At 28.4% G+C, this 19,856-nt stretch overlaps 1 protein-coding gene across 1 annotated transcript in view; it reads left to right on the forward strand.

Moving 5' to 3' along the window:
- Window positions 1-19,402: 19,402 nt before the first annotated feature.
- The window catches only part of LOC107447528 (tight junction protein ZO-3), a gene marked incomplete in the record, with an annotated part of 114,597 nt that continues 114,143 nt past the window's right edge, over window positions 19,403-19,856 (forward strand). Inside the window, 1 exon segment of the mRNA XM_071178201.1 lies at window positions 19,403-19,484. Within this exon segment, the coding sequence (XP_071034302.1) occupies window positions 19,456-19,484 (29 nt within the window).

Here is a 19,856-nt window from a genome sequence, read left to right on the forward strand (position 1 = left end):
TCGTGATTGATTTCTTAGCTCAGCAATCAATGAACGCAAAGTTGCACATTTTCGTATTAAAAATCTCCAAAATGAAATATTAAAAGTTGTTCCTTATTTAAGTTTGTAAACAGATCTCCGAATTTAAAATTTGTTTAAACTTGTCAGACATATTTACTATATTGAATTTAAAATTTTAATTTTTAAATCTTGTATTATGTGCTTATAAATTTAAAAAAAAAAAATGGCTGGTTCTAAAATTTTGAATGCACAATTGTACTTAAATAGGCTTAGTTTTGAATTTGTTATTAACCAGATTAGAGCTATTTGAAATCATGAAAAATATGGAATTAACCAATTACTAAAGACAAATCTTTAAAGGAGGAATTTTTGTATACAATCTCTAAAATTTGCTTCTAGTAACTAAACTGTGTATGGGAAAAACTTGTTTTACTAAAAAAAAATCAGGAGTATTATACAATAAAATGAATAAGACATAACTAAAAAATTTGTATTTAATAAAACTGATAGTTATAAAAATATTCAAAAATCATTTATTCAATTTACTGCATAAAATCAAAAGACATGAGCATTTGAAATAACAAATTTATATCTATAGGAAAGAAAACTTGCTACACGAGTTTAATACACACAGAAATTAAAAATGTATATATCTGCGACGTGAATATTAACTTTTATTGCAAAAATGTAAAATCGTGTTTATTGCTGCACAAATTATATCCGCAATTCTCAATTTCAAAGCAAAGATTAAATTTACAAAAAAAAGTTTACTATCTGGAATTGAACACAAGATGAAATTCCCGGGAAATTTCCGCACATGTTTTCTTCCATTCAGGAAAAATTACTTCGATAAAAATTCTATACTGATAATCGGAAAGTTTCCCAAAAAAATCATCCCTGGTTCAATAGAATAAAAACAATAATAAAAAGGCCGCGTAATGGCTCAAATTTCAATCCAGGGTCCATCATACCCATAATCAATAAAGTATCTTTTTCTTATCATTTATTTTAATATTCATTCAATTCAGTAAGAATCGTTATGTTTCGAGTAATTGTTTTGAATGGTTTTGAATCGCTGAGGAGTTGTGTGAATTAAAGAACTTTCAGAAATTATTTATTAAAATAGTTTTGCTTCAGTTGTTTTTATATAACGAAGTGTATCTTTTGATCACCCAAAAGTAATTGTATCCTTTTAAAATTATATTTTCTGTAATTTTGTTTCAATAGTTTTAAGTGATGAAATCGTTTTTTTATTTTTTTACAAACCTTCAATCATGTATAAAAGTGTCTACAAGCAATAATTTGCTTTTAATAATTGCATGGGAATAATTAAACTGACTCATTATTCATGAAAAAAAGACATTTTCAGATATTTTTCCAAATTACTAATTGATTATTTTCAATCTGGCATTGTCACACTTAGCTGGGAAAATTTTGCTGATTAGAGGCTTTGATTGAAAATAAATGCATCACTTTAAACAACATATTAAGAGAAGGGTTCTTAATTTCTATCATATGATCCCTGATCTAAAAAATTCGATTACCTGCAAAATAACAATCTTGTTATGTCTAATTTATTAAGAAAAGAGATCTCTTGAATTAAAGGTTCCCTAAAGCGAAGGTTTCGTCTACCGCCAACGAAAGGAGGGAAGTGTTTTAAACAACATATTAAGAGAAAGGCTCTTAATTTCTATCATATGATTCCTGATCTAAAAAATTCGATTACCTGCAAAAAACAATCTTGTTGTGTCTAATTTATTAAGAAAAGAGATCTCTTGAATTAAAGGTTCCCTCCAAACTAGTTTGAATTAGTTCCCATAAAATTAGAAAATGTATATTTTGCACCTAATATGCGTAGAAATTTAATAAGCGGTTCGAATATGGATTTAGGAGGGATTACGGTAAAATGGGGTAACAGCAAAATGACTATATTTGGTAAAAACCATAATTATTTATTTACTGTACCTAGAATTGATAAATTGTATATACTTAAAGGCTATGTTGAAAAAGTGGTATTATTTACTGTACCTAGAATTGATAAATTGTATATACTTAAAGGCTATGTTGAAAAAGTGGTACAAACTAAAGAATTAGCATTTAGTACAGGTCTAGATAGGAAATTGGTTCATAGACGATTTTGCCACTTAAATATCACAATGCTAAATCATATGAGTCAAAACAATGTTGCGAATGGTTTAGATAATTTGTGTGGTAAATTTGATGCTTGTAATACTTGTAAAATAACTAAATCGACTAGAACTAATTTTAAAGTCAATCATGGTATAATGACTAAAACTGTATTAGAGAAAGTACATATGGATGTTTGGGGTAAAAGTCCAGTAAATTCAGTTGGCGGAGCTGAATATTTCGTATGTGTAATAGATGATTTTTCTCGTTATGTTGAAATTTTTACTATAAATCATGAACATGAAGTTTTTAATTGCTTTAAACTGCATTTAGCAAAATATGAAAGACAGTTAAATGTTAAACTTAAATCTGTAAGATGTGATAATGGCATGGAATTTTGTAATGAAAAATTTCAAGATTTTTTTAGTGAATTAGGTATACGTATGGAGAGAACTTCAGTATACACTCCAGAACAAAATGGGGTAGCCGAATCATATAACAGAGTAGTTGCAGAGGGAATACGCTCAATGTTAGCCGATAGTGGTTTAAAAGGTAGATTTTGGGCAGAAGCACTGCATTGTTTTGTTCACGTGAAGAATCGTAGTGAATACAAACTACTGGAGGTAAAACACCGTTTGAAATTTTCTATGGTTATAAACCGTCAGTTAAACATTTCAAAGTATTTGGATCTTTAGCGTATGCTCATATCCCTAAAGTTCAGAGAAACAAACTACAACCAAATGCAAAAGTAGGAATTGTAACTGGATATGCAGTCAATACTAAAGGTTATAGAATTTACTAGCCTAAAGATAGGAAAACTATAGAAACTATACACGTAAAAACTGATGAAGGCAAAAACGGAGTTGAAACACTATATGGTAAACCTAGTAATGAAAACTTTTTATTCATAAATCTGAATTCAGATATCAATTTTGAGGATAATAATGAAAATGAGATAAGGTTCATGCTAAATCTCCTGATTTAAAATTAAAACCTTCAAAAATAACAGAATGGACTAGAGTTGAGAGACCGCGTAATAAAAGTAGCAGAATAGATGTTTACTATTACCCTCCAGGCGATAAAACTAGATTGAGATCAAACAACCAAGCTAAAGAATATTGCGATAAAAACCAAATTGAGTATGATCATTCTAAATTTAATTTTAAAGCTTTAAGCAAAACTCAAAATTTAACTTCTTCCCATAGTGACACTGATAGCGAAAGTGAAGATTCACCATCTAATTCTGTTGTAGATAATCAGATAAGTGATATATTTGAAAGTGAGGTATATAATGAAGAAATACCGAAAAACTTTTCTGATGCACAAAAACTACCAGAAAGAAATCGGTGGAATAAGGCAATGGAAAAAGAGTTAAATATTATGAACGAAAAAAAGGTATGGGAAATAGTTGATAAACCTCCCAATGCTAAAGTAATAGGAAATAGGTGGGTTTATGCAGTAAAAAGAGATGAAAACAATAATGTTAAACAATACAAAGCTAGACTTGTAGCACAAGGTTTTAGACAACAGCATGGTATAGACTTTCTGGATGTATTTTCACCAGTTGTGAATTCTTCTGTTATTAGATTACTATTTATTATTCTTGTATCTATGTTATGTTGGAAATATGCACAGCTAGATGTGAAAGCTGCATATTTGTATGTAAATTTTAGTGAGGTAATTTTTATGAAACAACCTCCAGGTTTTGAAATTGTAGATGAAACGAATAAAGTATGTTTACTTAAAAAGTCGATATATGGACTTAAACAATCAGGTAGAGAATGGAATGCTGAGTTAGAAACTATATTAAAATCGATTGGTTTCGAAAAATTCAAATGTTGTAATTGTGTGTATAAAATGAATAACATTATTTTATTAGTATACGTTGATGACATGATGTTATTTTGTAAGACTAAAACTATTTTAGATGAAACTATTAAATTGATTAACAGTAAACTTGATATTCAACATTTAGGAAAAGTCAAATATTTGTTAGGTATTAACTTTGAGAACAAAAACGGAAATTTGTATTTACATCAAAAAACTTATATTGAAAAATTATGTAAACGATTTAATGAATTACCTAAAACTCATGTTAGGTTACCAATTAAAGTAGGTTTTAAATTGCCAAATAAAGTAAATGAAATTGCTGAAAATAAAATAACGAAGAAATTTCCTTATTGTACATTGATAGGATGCTTATCTTTTATAGCAAATCGTAGCAGACCAGATATTTCATATGCTGTTAACGTTATGTCACAATTCTCAAATTGCTATAATTAACAATTTACCAACATTGGACTGTAGTTGTAGATTTAATGAATTATGTAATAAATACTAAAGATCATAAACTTTGCTTATCAAATCCTAATAATTCTTCTTTAATAGCTTATTCAGACGCAAATTGGGGTTGTCATTTAACAAACAGATTTTCTACATCAGGTTATTTTAATATGCTTAGCAGGTATTCCTTTTAGTTGGAAATGTAGCAAACAAAAATATATTGCATTAAGTAGCATGGAATCAGAATTTATAGCTTTAACAGATACGGTAAAAGAACTTTTATGGTTTACAAACATATGCAATGAGTTAAGCATAATATCAAAAATTGAAAAGCATGTTTTGTATTGTGATAATCAATCTGCAATTTACTATTGTAAAAATAATGTTGAAAATTTAAAGACGAAGCATATTGATATTAGATTTCATTTTGTGAGAAATTTGTTTAATGAGGGAAAATTCGAAATTAAGCATATTAAAAGTAAAAGTAATTTGGCTGATTTTTTGACTAAAGCTTTAACTAAGACTGAATTAAATAAAATTAAAGGAATTTATTTTGAAATGCTCGATGGGGCCGAATGTCAGACTATGAATTTCAATAAACAAGGTTCGAGTAAGAATTAAAGATCACGAGTTCGAAAAACCTCTGAAAGAGGGAGTTCGAACATTTAAAAATAATTTAACGACAGAATTTGCATTGTATTAATTTTGAGTGTGTAAGTACCCTCATTATGCAACTGTTATTTTGTATATATATATAAGAAATCAAGATTGGATTTGGAGTTTTGTTTCTTTTGATTTTCATGACTGTATGTATTGAATTCGTTACCTCATGTTGTGGAGAGGATTGTTCTTCTTTTATGATGTTCAGTTATGATTTTTCTTGCTTAATAAAATTTCTCATTAGTTCAAAGATGACGTTTCCACTATGCCTGCTGAGTATTTTCCACAACTCTGCCAGCACCAAAGCATCGCGCATCCCAATAAATCTTGGAGCATCACTAACCCCAATGGATCCCAAAGCATCGCGTATCCGAATGAATCTTGGAGCATCACTGGCATCACATTTAATCTACATTTGAAAATTATTATCGAGATATTTATCAAACCAGATTTAATTAAAAATACTTTTAATGAGTGGGAACTATCCATTGTAGTCAGTAAACAGATAGCATTTCAATTCTATTCTAGTATTTGGCCAGCGATATTTATAAATGTGCGAGCGAAAAAAATATTATTATTAAATGTTTAGATGATTAATAAGTTTAAATTGATTGTAACTATTACCGGTCATCAATAATTGAAATTGTAGGCGGATATTTGATCATTAATATGATTTTGTAAGTAGAAAATGTTTTAGGCCTTATTAGGAAATGCCAACGTAGTGCTGCTATATTTAAAGTTATTTATTTCGGGACTTGTTTTAATAGATGTTGCTAATTATCATTTTGCCCATGGTAATAATATTATGCTGGATAATTTAAAGTTTATAATTATTAAGGTTGATATTTAAATATGCAATTTTAAGGATTTTAGAAAATTAACATTTATTTAAAAATAGAATTATGATTTGCCCAGTTATCACGGATTTGCCCGAATTGGATTTGCGCATATTAAAAATATAAATTTGGTAAACAACGAAGTTTTAGTAAATTTATTAATAATAATAACATACAATTAACTCAATGATTTTATAAAGAACATTAGTTGGATATCCATTGTTGTTTTTGTTTTTTTATCAAAAAAGAGTTTGTCTATTAAAGAGTTTGTCTATTTGTCTTTCAGATAAATAACCATTACAACATATTCTTTTAATTCTATTTATTCTGTTAAGCATGGTATTTAAATAAATGTTTTTAGAAACATTAGAATTCCAAGTAATTAGTTTATTTATATTGAAATTGAAACCATTTCTTTTATCGCTTAAATCAACAAATACAGATATTTTCTTCTTTTTTAATAACTAAATCCAAAAAATTAAAATTAATATTGCCATCATGATAACGAAGCAAAATTAATTCCTTGGGGTAAATATTATTTAACAAAATTATATAATCTTGTAGGTTAAAGTAAATTATCAATAAATCTAAAAACAAATTTAATATTAAGAGTATAATTTAAAAAAAAATTAAGTTAAGAGAGTTGAAAAATTAGGTCTTTGTGGTATTTCATCAATTTGAATAAAGATATATTTTCCTTTATAAAGATAATTATTAAAAAGAAGAAATTAATTGGAATTTTCCAATAATTAAAATAGTAATCAAGACTATTTTTAAAATCAAAGTAATTACTCAAAAGAACATCTTTTAGTTTAGAAAGAGAAATGCTATTGAAGAGATCCTGGAAATCAAAAGTCGCAAAAGAATTATTTATATTTTGTTTAACAAATTCTAAAATCGGTTGATTATTAGAGATAATCCAAGAAAAACCTTCTTTAATAATATTAATAATTTTATTTAAGTAGTTAGAGAAAATGGTGCCAGGATCAGTTAGGTAAGTATTAGATCCATTTGTGATTCCTCTAAATTTTATAGAAATTTTATGAAATTTTGGTCTGATAATTAGGTAAGGAAATTGTATATCGCTAATTTTAATTTGAAACCTCTTATATAAAGAAGCTAATTTTTTTTAATGATATTATTATTTAATTTAATAAGCTTAACATTTCTACTACTTTTAACTGCTCATTTAAAAGTTCAACATAGAATTTTTTTTACAGTAGTTTGCATAATTATTGTTAGCTTTGTCTATGAAAGTAATTACAAAGTTTTTTTTGTAGTTTCTTAATTGATCGATCAATTTTAGAAAAAATTGTTGAATTGTTACTGTTATTTTAATTTTCCGTTATTTTAGTTTTTAAAGCAATAATAAACAGCCCATTTCCATTCTGTTAACATACCTAAAGATAAAGAGAATCTATTTGATATAGTTAAATAAAAATTATTGAGATCATTAAGAGAATATTTTACAATTTTATCAATTGATATATGGTAAATGGGTCTAAATGTTGTATNGAACACAAGGAGAAAAAAAAGAAAGAAAATTAAGAAAAACAATAAGTTTTATTTACTGCGCATAAGCTGCAATTTAATAGAACTCATAAAATAAGTTCAAAATATAGAGAAAACAAGGAAAAAATTACGGGCAATGAAAAAAGGGGAAAAGAAAAATAATACTAAGAAAATAACAAAAAAATCAATAATTCATTATTTTTATTATTATTTTTCTTTTTCCATTTTTTCATTGTTCGGTAAAATTTTTTTTAATGAACCAAGAAGTTAACTCTTTGGTATTTTAAACACCAAAGAAATGAAAAAAGAAATAACAGAAAAAAAAAATCCATAACAGCTATGATTCTTATAGCAACTTAAATTTTTTGCCTAAGATAAACTAAAACAATAAGAACAAAATAAACAATAATATTAATTGTTAGCCCTTATAGTACAATGCTCTTTTTCATCGATTCGATTCTAAAAATGGGACAAATTGTCTTTTATAATAAATTATTTGAATAAAAACTAATAGATGGCGCTCTAACAAAACAATAAGGAATGCTATGTGTTTTCAAAATGGTAGGATTGGAATGTTAGTCAAATAATTTTAGAGAAGTAAACATTAGTTATACTTAAAACGTGAGTTTATGTATTTTAATCTTTTAGAAGTACCATGGACAATAAAGGAATAGGATCCAGTCCATATGGACTTAATTCAAGAAACTAATTGAGTGATGCAAGAATTACATGTGTGTTTACGATCGTCTTCGAAGTTTTAAATGCATTCGTCTGCACTCCACGGACGCGGATGTAAGTTTTTGTTTTGCATTTAAAAAAAATGTTCGTTTTTAATTTCATTTGAATTTTAAGCGTGCACTTTATAAAATTTTATCTACTTGTAATTAATTGTAGAGAATAATTTATTTTAAGATAGATTATACAAGATCCTTTTTCTGTGTCATGCCTGAAAATTTTAATGCATTTTGTTGGGTAATGTTAAGCTTAGATCTAATTTTTAAGCAAAACACACCTAAGGAGGATAAATAACTATTTTAGTTATTCCCAAGGTTTGTAAACAAAGGTTGCTAGAAAACAACTGTTGCTGTGCATTTCGCCAATGTTCGCCAATAAGGCGCGATACTAAAATGTTATTTACCATTCCTTACTAGGAAACCTATTGTATGATTATTTGATTAAAATTTATTAGTTTAGATATTCAAATTTTTCATTTAAATGCATGATTAAATTCTAATTAAGATTCAAAACAATATGATAGAATTGTTGATTTGTTCGTTTGACATATATTAAATTAAAATTTAATATAACATTTATTTAGCCTATCTTATATGTACTTGACCCATTTTTTTAAAAAATCTTTATTAATTAATTAATTAATCTTAAGAAATTAATATGAGTGAAAGAAAGCACGCATGCATATTTTTAAGTAACAGTAAAAGTTCTTTCCTTTTTGTTTTCATGTGTAAATATAGTTTGAAATATTTACCAAAGTTTGAATAGTTAATGAGAATTGTCTGCATAATTTTTTTCTTCAAGTTAGTGTTACCCTTAATCTTATATAAATTTTATAAAATATATCAACAAATGATGTTTTGAGCTGAAAGCTATCAAAATCTAATTCTTTGATGGTAGAATGAATTTTTGCTATTTCTTCCAGGGCTGTTTAATTCTTAATTAAATGAAACATCAAAAAATTTCTTATGATTATTTATTGATATTATAATTTAATAAAGATCCAAAGCAGGGGATTTTCTATTTTAAAATATTGTAAATTGATTTTATGCTGTTATTTCGATTTGCAAAAATTTTTCTTGTAATATTAATTTTCTAATTTAAAATAATGCTCTTTTATTTCTATATAAAGATGAGAAGTTTAATTTTAAAATTTATATCGTTATTTTTGTTTTAAAAAGTTTTTTTCTGGCTAGTCATGTAATAATAAAAACTGGATTGTACACGGAAATAAATAAGTATGGACATGGAAAAAATTCTTGTTTTTGTTCACTAAATATTAATGCTTTAAAAATTGAACTTTTAAAGATATTTTCCTGTCCTTAGATGCGCAATATATGCATTCACACGATTTTACAACCTATGTTAGAGTTTACGCCTGTCAACACCGTAATCTTGTCATTTTGAACCCAACCCAGAAGACAAGGGAACTCCTGGATCAAGAACTAGCCTTCGTGGAGGGTTTTATGGCATTGCCCGCACTTGCGTTACATGGAAAGGAAAACCTCGAAAAATCATCTGCGATATACGAGACAGTATAAGGATTCTACTTCATAATTAGTCTACCGTGGGGGATACGTTACGCCAGCAGAAAACAGAGTTCAAATGGTCCCAATGGGGCCAGAATTTAAAATTTAAAAGTAGCGTATGGAAGCTCCAAAAGTAGCGGATATATCTATATATATATATATACACTAAATTAAAAAAATAAAAAGGTAAATTTCAATGCATTGCGTTAAAAATTTCGTCAAATTCAATATTTCGCTTTCACTCAGATTAAAGGTCACGTGATTTTTCCAGAATATGAACAGTTAATAATGGTTGGAGTTAAAGATTTTTTCCCCCATTCTACTCGCCGTGCATTTTTCCATCTATATCTTTGCGATTTCAGGAGTTCACGATTTAAAATATAGATATGGAAAGATTCTAGGCTTTGCGCAGCAAAACAAATCTAGAATAAAAACAACCGAAACGGATGCGTTTCCAACAACTACAACCAAAAAGTATTTTTTTTAAAAAAGATAAAAAAAAAAAAAAATTGCAGACTTTTCAGGATCATTTTATAATGGGAAAGGTAAAAAATAATTCTGTAAGAAAACAAAGTAGCACATTTTTGAGATTTCTAGCTTTCGAATGAGTAGCCCATATTCGAGTTTCAGTAGCGGGGACTTTTAAAAGTAGCCCAATCCGCTACTTGTAACCCAATCTGGCAACACTGAATGGACCAGCTTTTGTCTCACAAAAGTTCCATCTGACATTATTACCGTTTCTTATTACCAGATCGTGATAAGTTACAATAAAATGAATAAACAAACACTGTTTTTAAACGATTCTAAAAACATGCATAAAAGAAGAAACAGAAGTTGAGTAACAATTCATAGTTTGTTTGCCTAAATGTGCTGACCAGAAAATAGAAAAAATAATTTCTTAAAAATAACATACACTGTTAATAAATAAGCGTTGGGGCCCGTGGGTTCGATCCCCGTCGGCCGATGACTCACCGTGTAGTAAATGGTGACTGATGCGCGCTAAATCTGTCCAGTCACTAAGTCCTCCATGTTCCCATATCAAATCATACCTTTGGGGGTACTGATCCTGGAGAGTTTCCTTGTCTTCTGGATGGGTTCAAAATGACAAGGCTACGGGGTTGAACATTAGACATCGTAAACCCAATATTGGGTCGGCTGTTCAACGATGGATATAATAAAAAAAAATAATCGTTTATTTCTTCGATATAAACCTATTACAGGTTTCGAAAATCATTTCTGGTTCAGAAAAAAAGAAAGAGTTCCTAAATGGGTTTCTTTAAGGTATATTCATTGCTGGGTGCCAGCCACTAATTTATACATTCCCTGAAAGCATGTATTATCAACATCCATGCGTGATCAATTTTGTTCAATACATTTCAAAAGAAAAAAAAGCAAAACCTATTTTTATTTACAATTTCCAGCATTTTATTTGTCATTAAAGGAAAAAAAAAAGGGGCCGTTATTGACATGCTATAGTAACAATCATTATACAAAGGTATTCGACACAATATTTTTTCCTTAAAAAAGGCACTTTTAGAATTTTAATTTTACCTTTGGTAAGTTTTACTTTTGGTTACTTTTTAATTATAAATTTAAAAAGTAACTTTAAATATCCATTAAATGTTTTTCAAAGTAAGGGCAAATTTGAGCTTAAAAAGCTTTCATGTCGCACTAACGATTGTATAGTAAAATGTAATGCATAAATTTAAAAATAATTTTTTTTTTCTAGATCAATAAAGTGTCTTGAACTGAAGTCTTAAAAGTATTAAAATTAATAAATAAAAATAGAACTAAATACATTGCTTAATATTGAGTTCTTGAACATGGAGCGTAGCGTTTTTAAAAAATGCTTAAAGGTGCTTATTTTCGATTTTCGTTTTTTAAAAGCCCTTAAAGGTTCTTTTTCTCATTGAGTGTTTTTGAAAAGTGTTAATTTCCCCTTTTCGAAAATGATATTTTTTTTCTTTACCGTGTCGATTTTCGACACGTATTATGCAAAAGCGTGCTTTTCGCATTGTTCTATTCAACGTTTTCACAATTCATTCAAAGGACAATCTATTTCGGCGTCCATAGCGTATCAATCATTTTACATGTTTGATGAAATACTTGGGAGAAGCCATTTCACTTTTACGCGTTCTCTGGATAATTCGAGAAGTATTCAGAAACTGGAGTAACATTCTGAGGAGCATTCTTTTATTGTTAGAACAAAACTTGTCGTAAACACCATCGGTTAAGTAACATTATTGCCAGCTTCATATTGTGCCCACCACGAATTTCAGTACTGAACAAAATTTGTCCTGTTTTTAACGATTTTTTTGAAAAAATCATGGATTTAGGTCACCGAAAAATCTAATTTTAAAAATGGACCCAATTTCATGATATTCCGAATATCTGAATTTGTAACTAAATCCCCACTCACAGTCATATTTTATTAAAATATAAAATGTATCTTGTTCTTTAACAATTATGGTTTTCTTACAATAACTGAAAGAAAAAAACATCATTTCTAGGGCGAATTGTCTTTTAAACTTCCTCGATTTCACAATTTTTGTTATTTTTTTTATTTTATCAATTTCAAATTCTAGCTGAAGCAAACCAGTCATTTTTTTTTTTTAAATTCCAAAATGAGAAGAGAAAAATCGGGAGTATTTCTCTCCTTTCTTTGAAGAAGTATTTTTAGAATATAATTCTGCAGAAAAAAAAAATTATTTGTTTTTGTATTTTTTCAGCTATTGCTTCAACTCTTTCTTTACTCTGTTTTTTAAATTTAAAATCTATAAATATGAAGATGCAGAAAATAACAGTTTTGTTTTTACCTTTCATTTCAATTAATGTTATTATAATGTTTTTTTAAAAATATATTGTACTGTTTTTGTCGGAGAAAATAGTCACTTCGATGAAAAGTCTGGGATTTGTAAATGTACCCTCTAAACAGCATCGCAGGATTGCCACAGGTGGACTAAAATGTTGCAACTATTTTTGACCTGAGGTAACTAGGGTAACTTTTTTTGCCTGAAAAGGCTAAAAAAGCAACTATTTTCAGGAAAAGGAGACTNTTTTTTTTTTTTTTTTTTTTTTTTTTTTTTTTTTTTTTTTTTTTTTTTGAGCATGAATTGAGTTGACAACCTGCGGCCCGCGGTAGCTTCTGAACATAATGAATTTTTTTTTTCTTAAAAAATAACAAAATATTGAATTGCAAATTTGAGTCATCCCTTTTTAATGCTCTCAATTTGCACAGATTCCATTGTGAATCTATTTTGTTTCTCAATCTCCTTTTTAACAGTTATTGTTACGAAATTCTGCATGATTTAAAAAACCCAATTTTTAATACGATACTATGGTGCATGAATTTCGAATTTTAGTAATCACTTTTTAATATATATATAGAAAACAGAGTTCAAATGGTCCNCTTAATAGAAAGAGTATGTTTTTTTAACAAAAAATTATTTTTCTTAATTAATTCTAGCATTTAAAAGTATTTAATGTTCTGCAAACACAATAATTTTTTTATATAAAAACTTAGTGCTAGAACACTAACGTTTATTTAAAAATTATCATACTGGCCATCAACTTGACTAAGTAGATCATAGTATATTACAATGAAGTCATTTAATAAAATTTTAGTCATATTATTGCAACATTTTTGTTCTTTATTTAGGCAACTATTTTCATAATTTTAGGCGACTATTTTCATGCTTTAGGCTACTAGAAGCAACTATTTTGTTCATTTTTTTCTGTGGCAACCCTGCATCGGGATTAATTAAGAAACTTTATTGGCCATATTGCGTATTAAACAACCCCTTGTGTTTGTGGATTCAATATCTTCGATTATGAAGAGTGTTATCTTCGAAATATCCTTTTTTTTAATAATAGTTTCTAAACATTTCATTTTCATATAAACGGATGTAAAATGAAAATAAATCGATTTCAGTAAAAGAATATTTTTAACTTATTAAGGACATATGAATTTTAGTTGTTTTATTTATCTTTATTTGGCAATCATTATTTTTTTTAAAAAATCATATTATATTCTACAAAAAAATCTTTTTACCCTGAAAGAAGTATATTACTGTTTCAAAATTTAATTGTATTATCAAAATAATAATAATATTTTTCAAATTTTAGTATCCTTACTAACAAGGACACAAAGGCGATAAGCCTCTTCGCAAGTGCTGTCTCATTTTTACTATTTCCTGTCAATTCAAAGCCCGTATTATTAGACTCATTATTGTCGCGTAAAGAACAATAAAGCGCTGTATAGAGTAGTTAAGATTTTACATGGAATCTTTGAGTGCGTCTAAAAATGTGGCCAGGGACTGTATCTATTCGGCCACTCTTTTTCAATGTTGGCGAAATACCTTCATGCTAAGAACTTACTTCAATGACCTCTTTGTCAAATTTTTCTGAACGACCTTGATAACTATGAGCCAACAATCTATTGATAGATAGCGTCACATTTACGAACGTATAGTATTTTTGAGCCATCCTTTTAAATTTTTAAATAATAACGAATTATTTGTGCTTCTTTAAAGAATGTCGTTCCTTAGCCACATAAATGATTAATTAATGCGCCTAACAAGATCCGTTTTTATTATATCTTGAGTGAAAAGACGAAATGAGTAGGTAAACGACATTTTACTCGAAGAACTGGTTCTCACTTACACGTCGGCATCTGAAGGTGCCTCTCTTTTTCGACCGTTTTTTTTTTATACAAAATGAATGCTTCTCTTACAATTAGGGTAAAAAAATAATTGTGTTTCCATCCAGTGACGTAGTTTTAATGTATGCTCGAAGGGGTTTATTGGTTACCTCTTTGTAATATATATAGCATAATGAATAAATACAATAAACACGAAGGAAAACAATAAGTTTTGAACTTATATATAATATATATAAAGGGACCGAAATGTCGTTTCACTATGTCCGTGTTCCGCAAACAATTTTAACAAATTGTTCTCTTTTATGACGCATTATTTAAATAAATGAGCAATAAAATGAAATACAAAAATGACTGAGAAANAAAAAAAAAAAAAAAAAAAAAAAAAAAAAAAAAAAAAAAAAAAAAAAAAAAAAATGAGTAATCTGCAACATGGAAACACTTCCCGATAATTATTCCGCTTTTTAAACATGTCTCAATCAGTCATTCGAGCACATAAAAGTATCCAATCGCTTTGAGATTGGCCTATTATAGATGGTTTTCAAAATCGGTATACGTATTTATTTTGAAGTAGAAAACTCAAAATTATTATCCAAAAAAAATGAAGAAAGAAAAAAAAATAAATGAATGAGTGGAAGACTTGTTCACTCTATTCACAAAAAATAACATCATACATGACACGTTAGCGAACTGTTCATTCACTATTCGTTCGCGGGGTTTGACTATATATAGCCCAATAAATAAATACAAAAGGACGAAGAAAATCTCAATAAGTTTATTTATAAATATAATTTATAAGCTTTATTTTATATGTAGATCCATTTCGGGCTAAAAATATGTGCAAAACAGACAATTCATGTTTCATTCTCTCTCTCTTTTTTTTCTTCTTAAATCTAAGTTTCTAAAATCATTAAAAATGTACAATTAAATATCAAGTTTATTTATTATAAACTTCTTTATATTATCCGGTATAATATTACCTTGCGCACATCCATAGTCGGGCCTAACCTTGGTAACTAAGAAATCAAACGCGCTTCGGTACTGCAGTAAGAACGCACTATAAAACAAATCCCTCTATTTACGGTTTTACCCTAATTTGCGTTTCTGTTTCCATATTTTGGAACCTGGCAATCTTATTACGAATATATTTTAAATCATTCTTGAAAATTTTCTCGTTCATGTAAGTTAATTTGAATTCGCTTCTCGCTTTATTGATTTCTTTTTGTATTTTGTTACGTTTTCTTTACATTTTATTGTCTGTTTTTTACTTGATTTACTTAATGTATTTTATTCTATTTTTGAGTGCTCCTCATTCTATTGTATTGATACACTATTAGAAAACACTCCAAAGATATCTTTTTTTTTCTTCTTCTCCCAAATTATTCTCTTTTTTATTTTATTTTTTTATTATCCTGTAATTTTTCCATGTTTTCTCTACATTTTGAACTATTGAAATAAAGTATTAAAATAAAATTATTAAGATAGAATATTTTTAAGAAATATTATAAAATTTAAAAATATATATATATATATATATATATATATGTCAAATTTATATATATTACTTAAAAACCAGATTTTGGAACATTGGACATATCCGATACACTTGCCATATGCGGCTATAATCATGATATCATNTAAAACTGATATCTCTTTAAAAAGGTTAAAATTTTGGCTATAATTAAGTCTATTAAAAATTTAAATAAGAGAAATTGCAATGGAAAAACCCTGCATAAACAAAACATTGAATTTCGGAAGAAATCTCGTTTGGTGAGAATGCTCTCTCTTGTCAAAAAATACAAAATAAACTGACCTCAAATAAAACTCCAAGGACTTCGAATCAAATAATTAAGGAAACTACTATCACGTTTAATATAAAAGGAAGATTTATTAACTAAACAATAAAATTACAGCATCGCAGTTCCAAAAAACAAATCTCACACTCACTCAAAAAAACAATTTACCTTCTAATTAGTCACCATAGCAACCACAAAACTCTTCTCGTTACCATCTATAAACTGATATATAATAAATAAATTATTTAACAAAAAATACGATGCGCATAAGCACATAATATTTTACACTCTGGTTATTTCAGTTTCCGTTTTTATAAGCGCTATATGTTGAGCCATCTAATATAGATTTAGCATGTGACATTTTTAGCGGCAATCATTGGCTGATTTTCTAGCGTTGCCATTCGGGGAGTTGTAATGAGGCTATTTTTTTATCGCCGTGTAAGAGAAATATATATATAGATTGCTTTGGCTGTGTTGATACAATATTTGAAAGCACTACTTTTTGCGGATATAATCGTGTGAGCTGATGATGAGATTATACTTTTTCCTTTTTTTGTTTTCTGGCTTTTTAACATAAATTTTTTTTAAAGTATTTTATTTTAATAATTTTTCACCCATAGCAGAGGATCCTTCTTATTGAACCAATATTCAATGAAGGACCGTTATTCACCCCATATTTCACAGCCTTATCGAATATTGTCAGATATTTGATTTTCATTATTCAGCCAATATTGATATTCCACTCTGTGGATGCTCATATCATATTGAGCCTATCTTGCTTTTAATTAATTATTTTCCATGCTTTCTCTATATTTTTAACTTATTTTATGCTTATGCTCAGTAAATAAAATTCTCTTATTGATTCATTGATGCTAGGTAACATTTTTATTGTGTGAATCATTTAAAATCTTAGAGAAGGAAACATAATATTGTCGACAAATTGCTTTCCGAGGCATCTGATTCACGAACCGACTCTTTCTAGAGAAAGCAGGACTATAAAAATGTCTTTTGTGGAGAATGTATTTCAACGCTGCATTGGCTGAGCCCGTAACAATAATTTTTATTTTTTTAATAGTGCCTCACGGGCCCTTAATGAGTCCATGCATACAAACCAGCAGACTTTCATTTTTATGTACAGTTTATTACCCAAATTATTCGACACACATTAAAATTCTATGTGAAATTTTAATTATCAGCTTTATTGTTTTTACTCGGAAGAAATCGATTTGCACTTGTTTACGTTAGTGTATCCATGGGTTAAATGCGGCGATATATTCATGATAATTCAACGATTGGATAAGTTAGACGATATATTATATAAATATACAATATTTATTATATCCGGTATTATATTATTGTAATAATGAGATCAGAGGATGAGACGCACTCTAGTGTCTCATCATTGTGAAATCTTAATTATCAGGTGATACTCTATACAGCTTCATTGTTTTTACGAGACTGTTTTGCACTTGTTTACATTCGTGAAATTAGACGTTAAACAATTCGGGGATTGGATAAATTGCACGATTTATTATCAAAAATAGAATATTTATTATACCAGGTATTACATTAGTGTATTACAATAATTAGACCTAATTATTAGACAGCACTGTAGTTTTTAAATAATGACATGATTGGCGCGAGTTTATAGGCAATACTTTTATAGTTAAACGTACATGTCATGGGTTTTTTTCATGTATTTCTTATTTGTAGTTATTTTCACCGTTACAATGTTAACCCATTGATACAGGAGCGTAAACAAGTGCAAACAGTCCTGTAAAAACAATGAAGCTGTATAGAGTATCACCTGATAATAAAGATTTTGAATAGAATCTTAGAGTACGTCTAATAATGTGGCCAGGGACTGTAGATTTAAGCTGTAACCTCGCCTCCCCCTAGTAAAAAAAAAAGAAATTGTAAATGTTCTAACTTCATGTTCGATCCATAATGTGTCTCGCATTCTTTTCCAAGTACAGTCGACCCCCCTTAAAGGAATACCATCGGTTCCTCCAGCCAAATCTATGCAATTAAGCGAGTTGTTCGATTAAAATGGGCGTGAAATATTTTATCTTATATCCTGAATTTTTTCAAAGTTTTTGATGGTATTTAATGCATAGTATAGCATTTTGATTAAATAAACTCAGTTTTATGATCAGTAAACAATTATAATTAAAACTGTTTGCGTTAGTGTCATAAAATATAAATGTTATGTAAAGTTACATAAAAATAAATCAATGTTAGTGAAAAGTATAATGTAGGTGCTAAAATATTATTTGATCCCTTCCGAAAAAATCTATAATTTAAGATTTTTTTCTTTTTCTTTTTATAAGCGTTAAATTATTTATCAATTTATCAAAATTGGACATTCCGTTTTAATTTCTACTAAAATTTACATGATTTGTGCGTATTCCTTTCAGAATTTTTTTTTTTTTTTTGATCTTCGAAACTTGAGAAATTCCAAATGAATGCACTATTTTAGTTTAGGATTTTTTGAAATTTATTGTTTCTAAGATTCATTCCTCGCTCTCAACTTACAACCCATACAAAGTTGTTCACTGGATTAAGCAATTAATTCTATTTTAGAGAAAGACACATTAGTGTGTTAGGTTTTTGAAAACTTTTCTTATCAAAGCTAATATGCACCAAGACAAATCACTCTAGCTCTTTTTTACATTCTAAATGATGTGTGTGAAGTAAGTCGGAGGGGTCGTTTACTTCAATGCATGGCCGGCCAGGTGGCTGAGTGGTTAGCGTGCCTGACTGCGAAGCCAATGGTTGTGGGTTCGAATCCCGCTCTGGGCATGGATGTTTCTCTCTCTCTGTGTTGTCTTCTGCTGTGTGAATGTGGCCCACCCTATGAATAGGTATTTGTGGCAGTGTGGCTTGGGTAATGTTGCTCGCCTCCGTGACTTTGGTTCACAGGTGCCCACTGGGTAACGATAAATGAGCAACATCTTCTAAGGCGAAGAACGAAAGTTCAGTGCCTACCGTTATTTTTTAAAAAAAAAGAAAAGAAACTTCAATGCATGAAACTGGCAGCAAGATTTGTTCAACCTGCTAATAAATCAGAAGATTTAAAAGTGAAATTCCATTTTAGCTGTTGAAACACATCTTTAACAAATTTTAATTTCAGTAACACTTTATGCAATTGGGCGGGGACAAAAAGGGGAACATTAGTTTCATATAAAATGATTTGGTTCCATAAAATTTTATTCGTATTCGATTAAGTGGGAAACAACTCTTTTTTTTTTGTTTGTTTTATAGATGTGGAAGGTGGTCGTCAACGTGATTCTTGGGGTGGACAGAGAAGAGGAATCGCCAGCATGGAATCTCTACCCATATCTTCTTCAAAGTAAGACAATTTTTTGCCTCATGTATTAGACTCACTATGTAAAATTATATTTATCAGGTGATTTATTGTTTGCATCCTGTATCTATGGGTTAACATTGTCATGCAATACGCTAAAAATAAATACAAATAGGAAGTATATTAAAAATCTCATGAATAAAACCCCATTACATGTATGTTTAACTATAAAAGTAATGCATATAAATTCCTGCAATTCATGTCATTATTAAAAAACTGTCTAATCATTGAAAACTAGTGAGTCTAATCATTGGATCTAATTATTATAATATACTGATGTAATACCTGATATAATAAATATACTATATTTATATAATATATCGTCTAATTTATCCAATCGTCGAATTTATATGATAT

Source organism: Parasteatoda tepidariorum, chromosome 3, assembly GCF_043381705.1.
Source record: "Parasteatoda tepidariorum isolate YZ-2023 chromosome 3, CAS_Ptep_4.0, whole genome shotgun sequence".
In the NCBI taxonomy this organism is placed as follows: domain Eukaryota; kingdom Metazoa; phylum Arthropoda; class Arachnida; order Araneae; family Theridiidae; genus Parasteatoda; species Parasteatoda tepidariorum.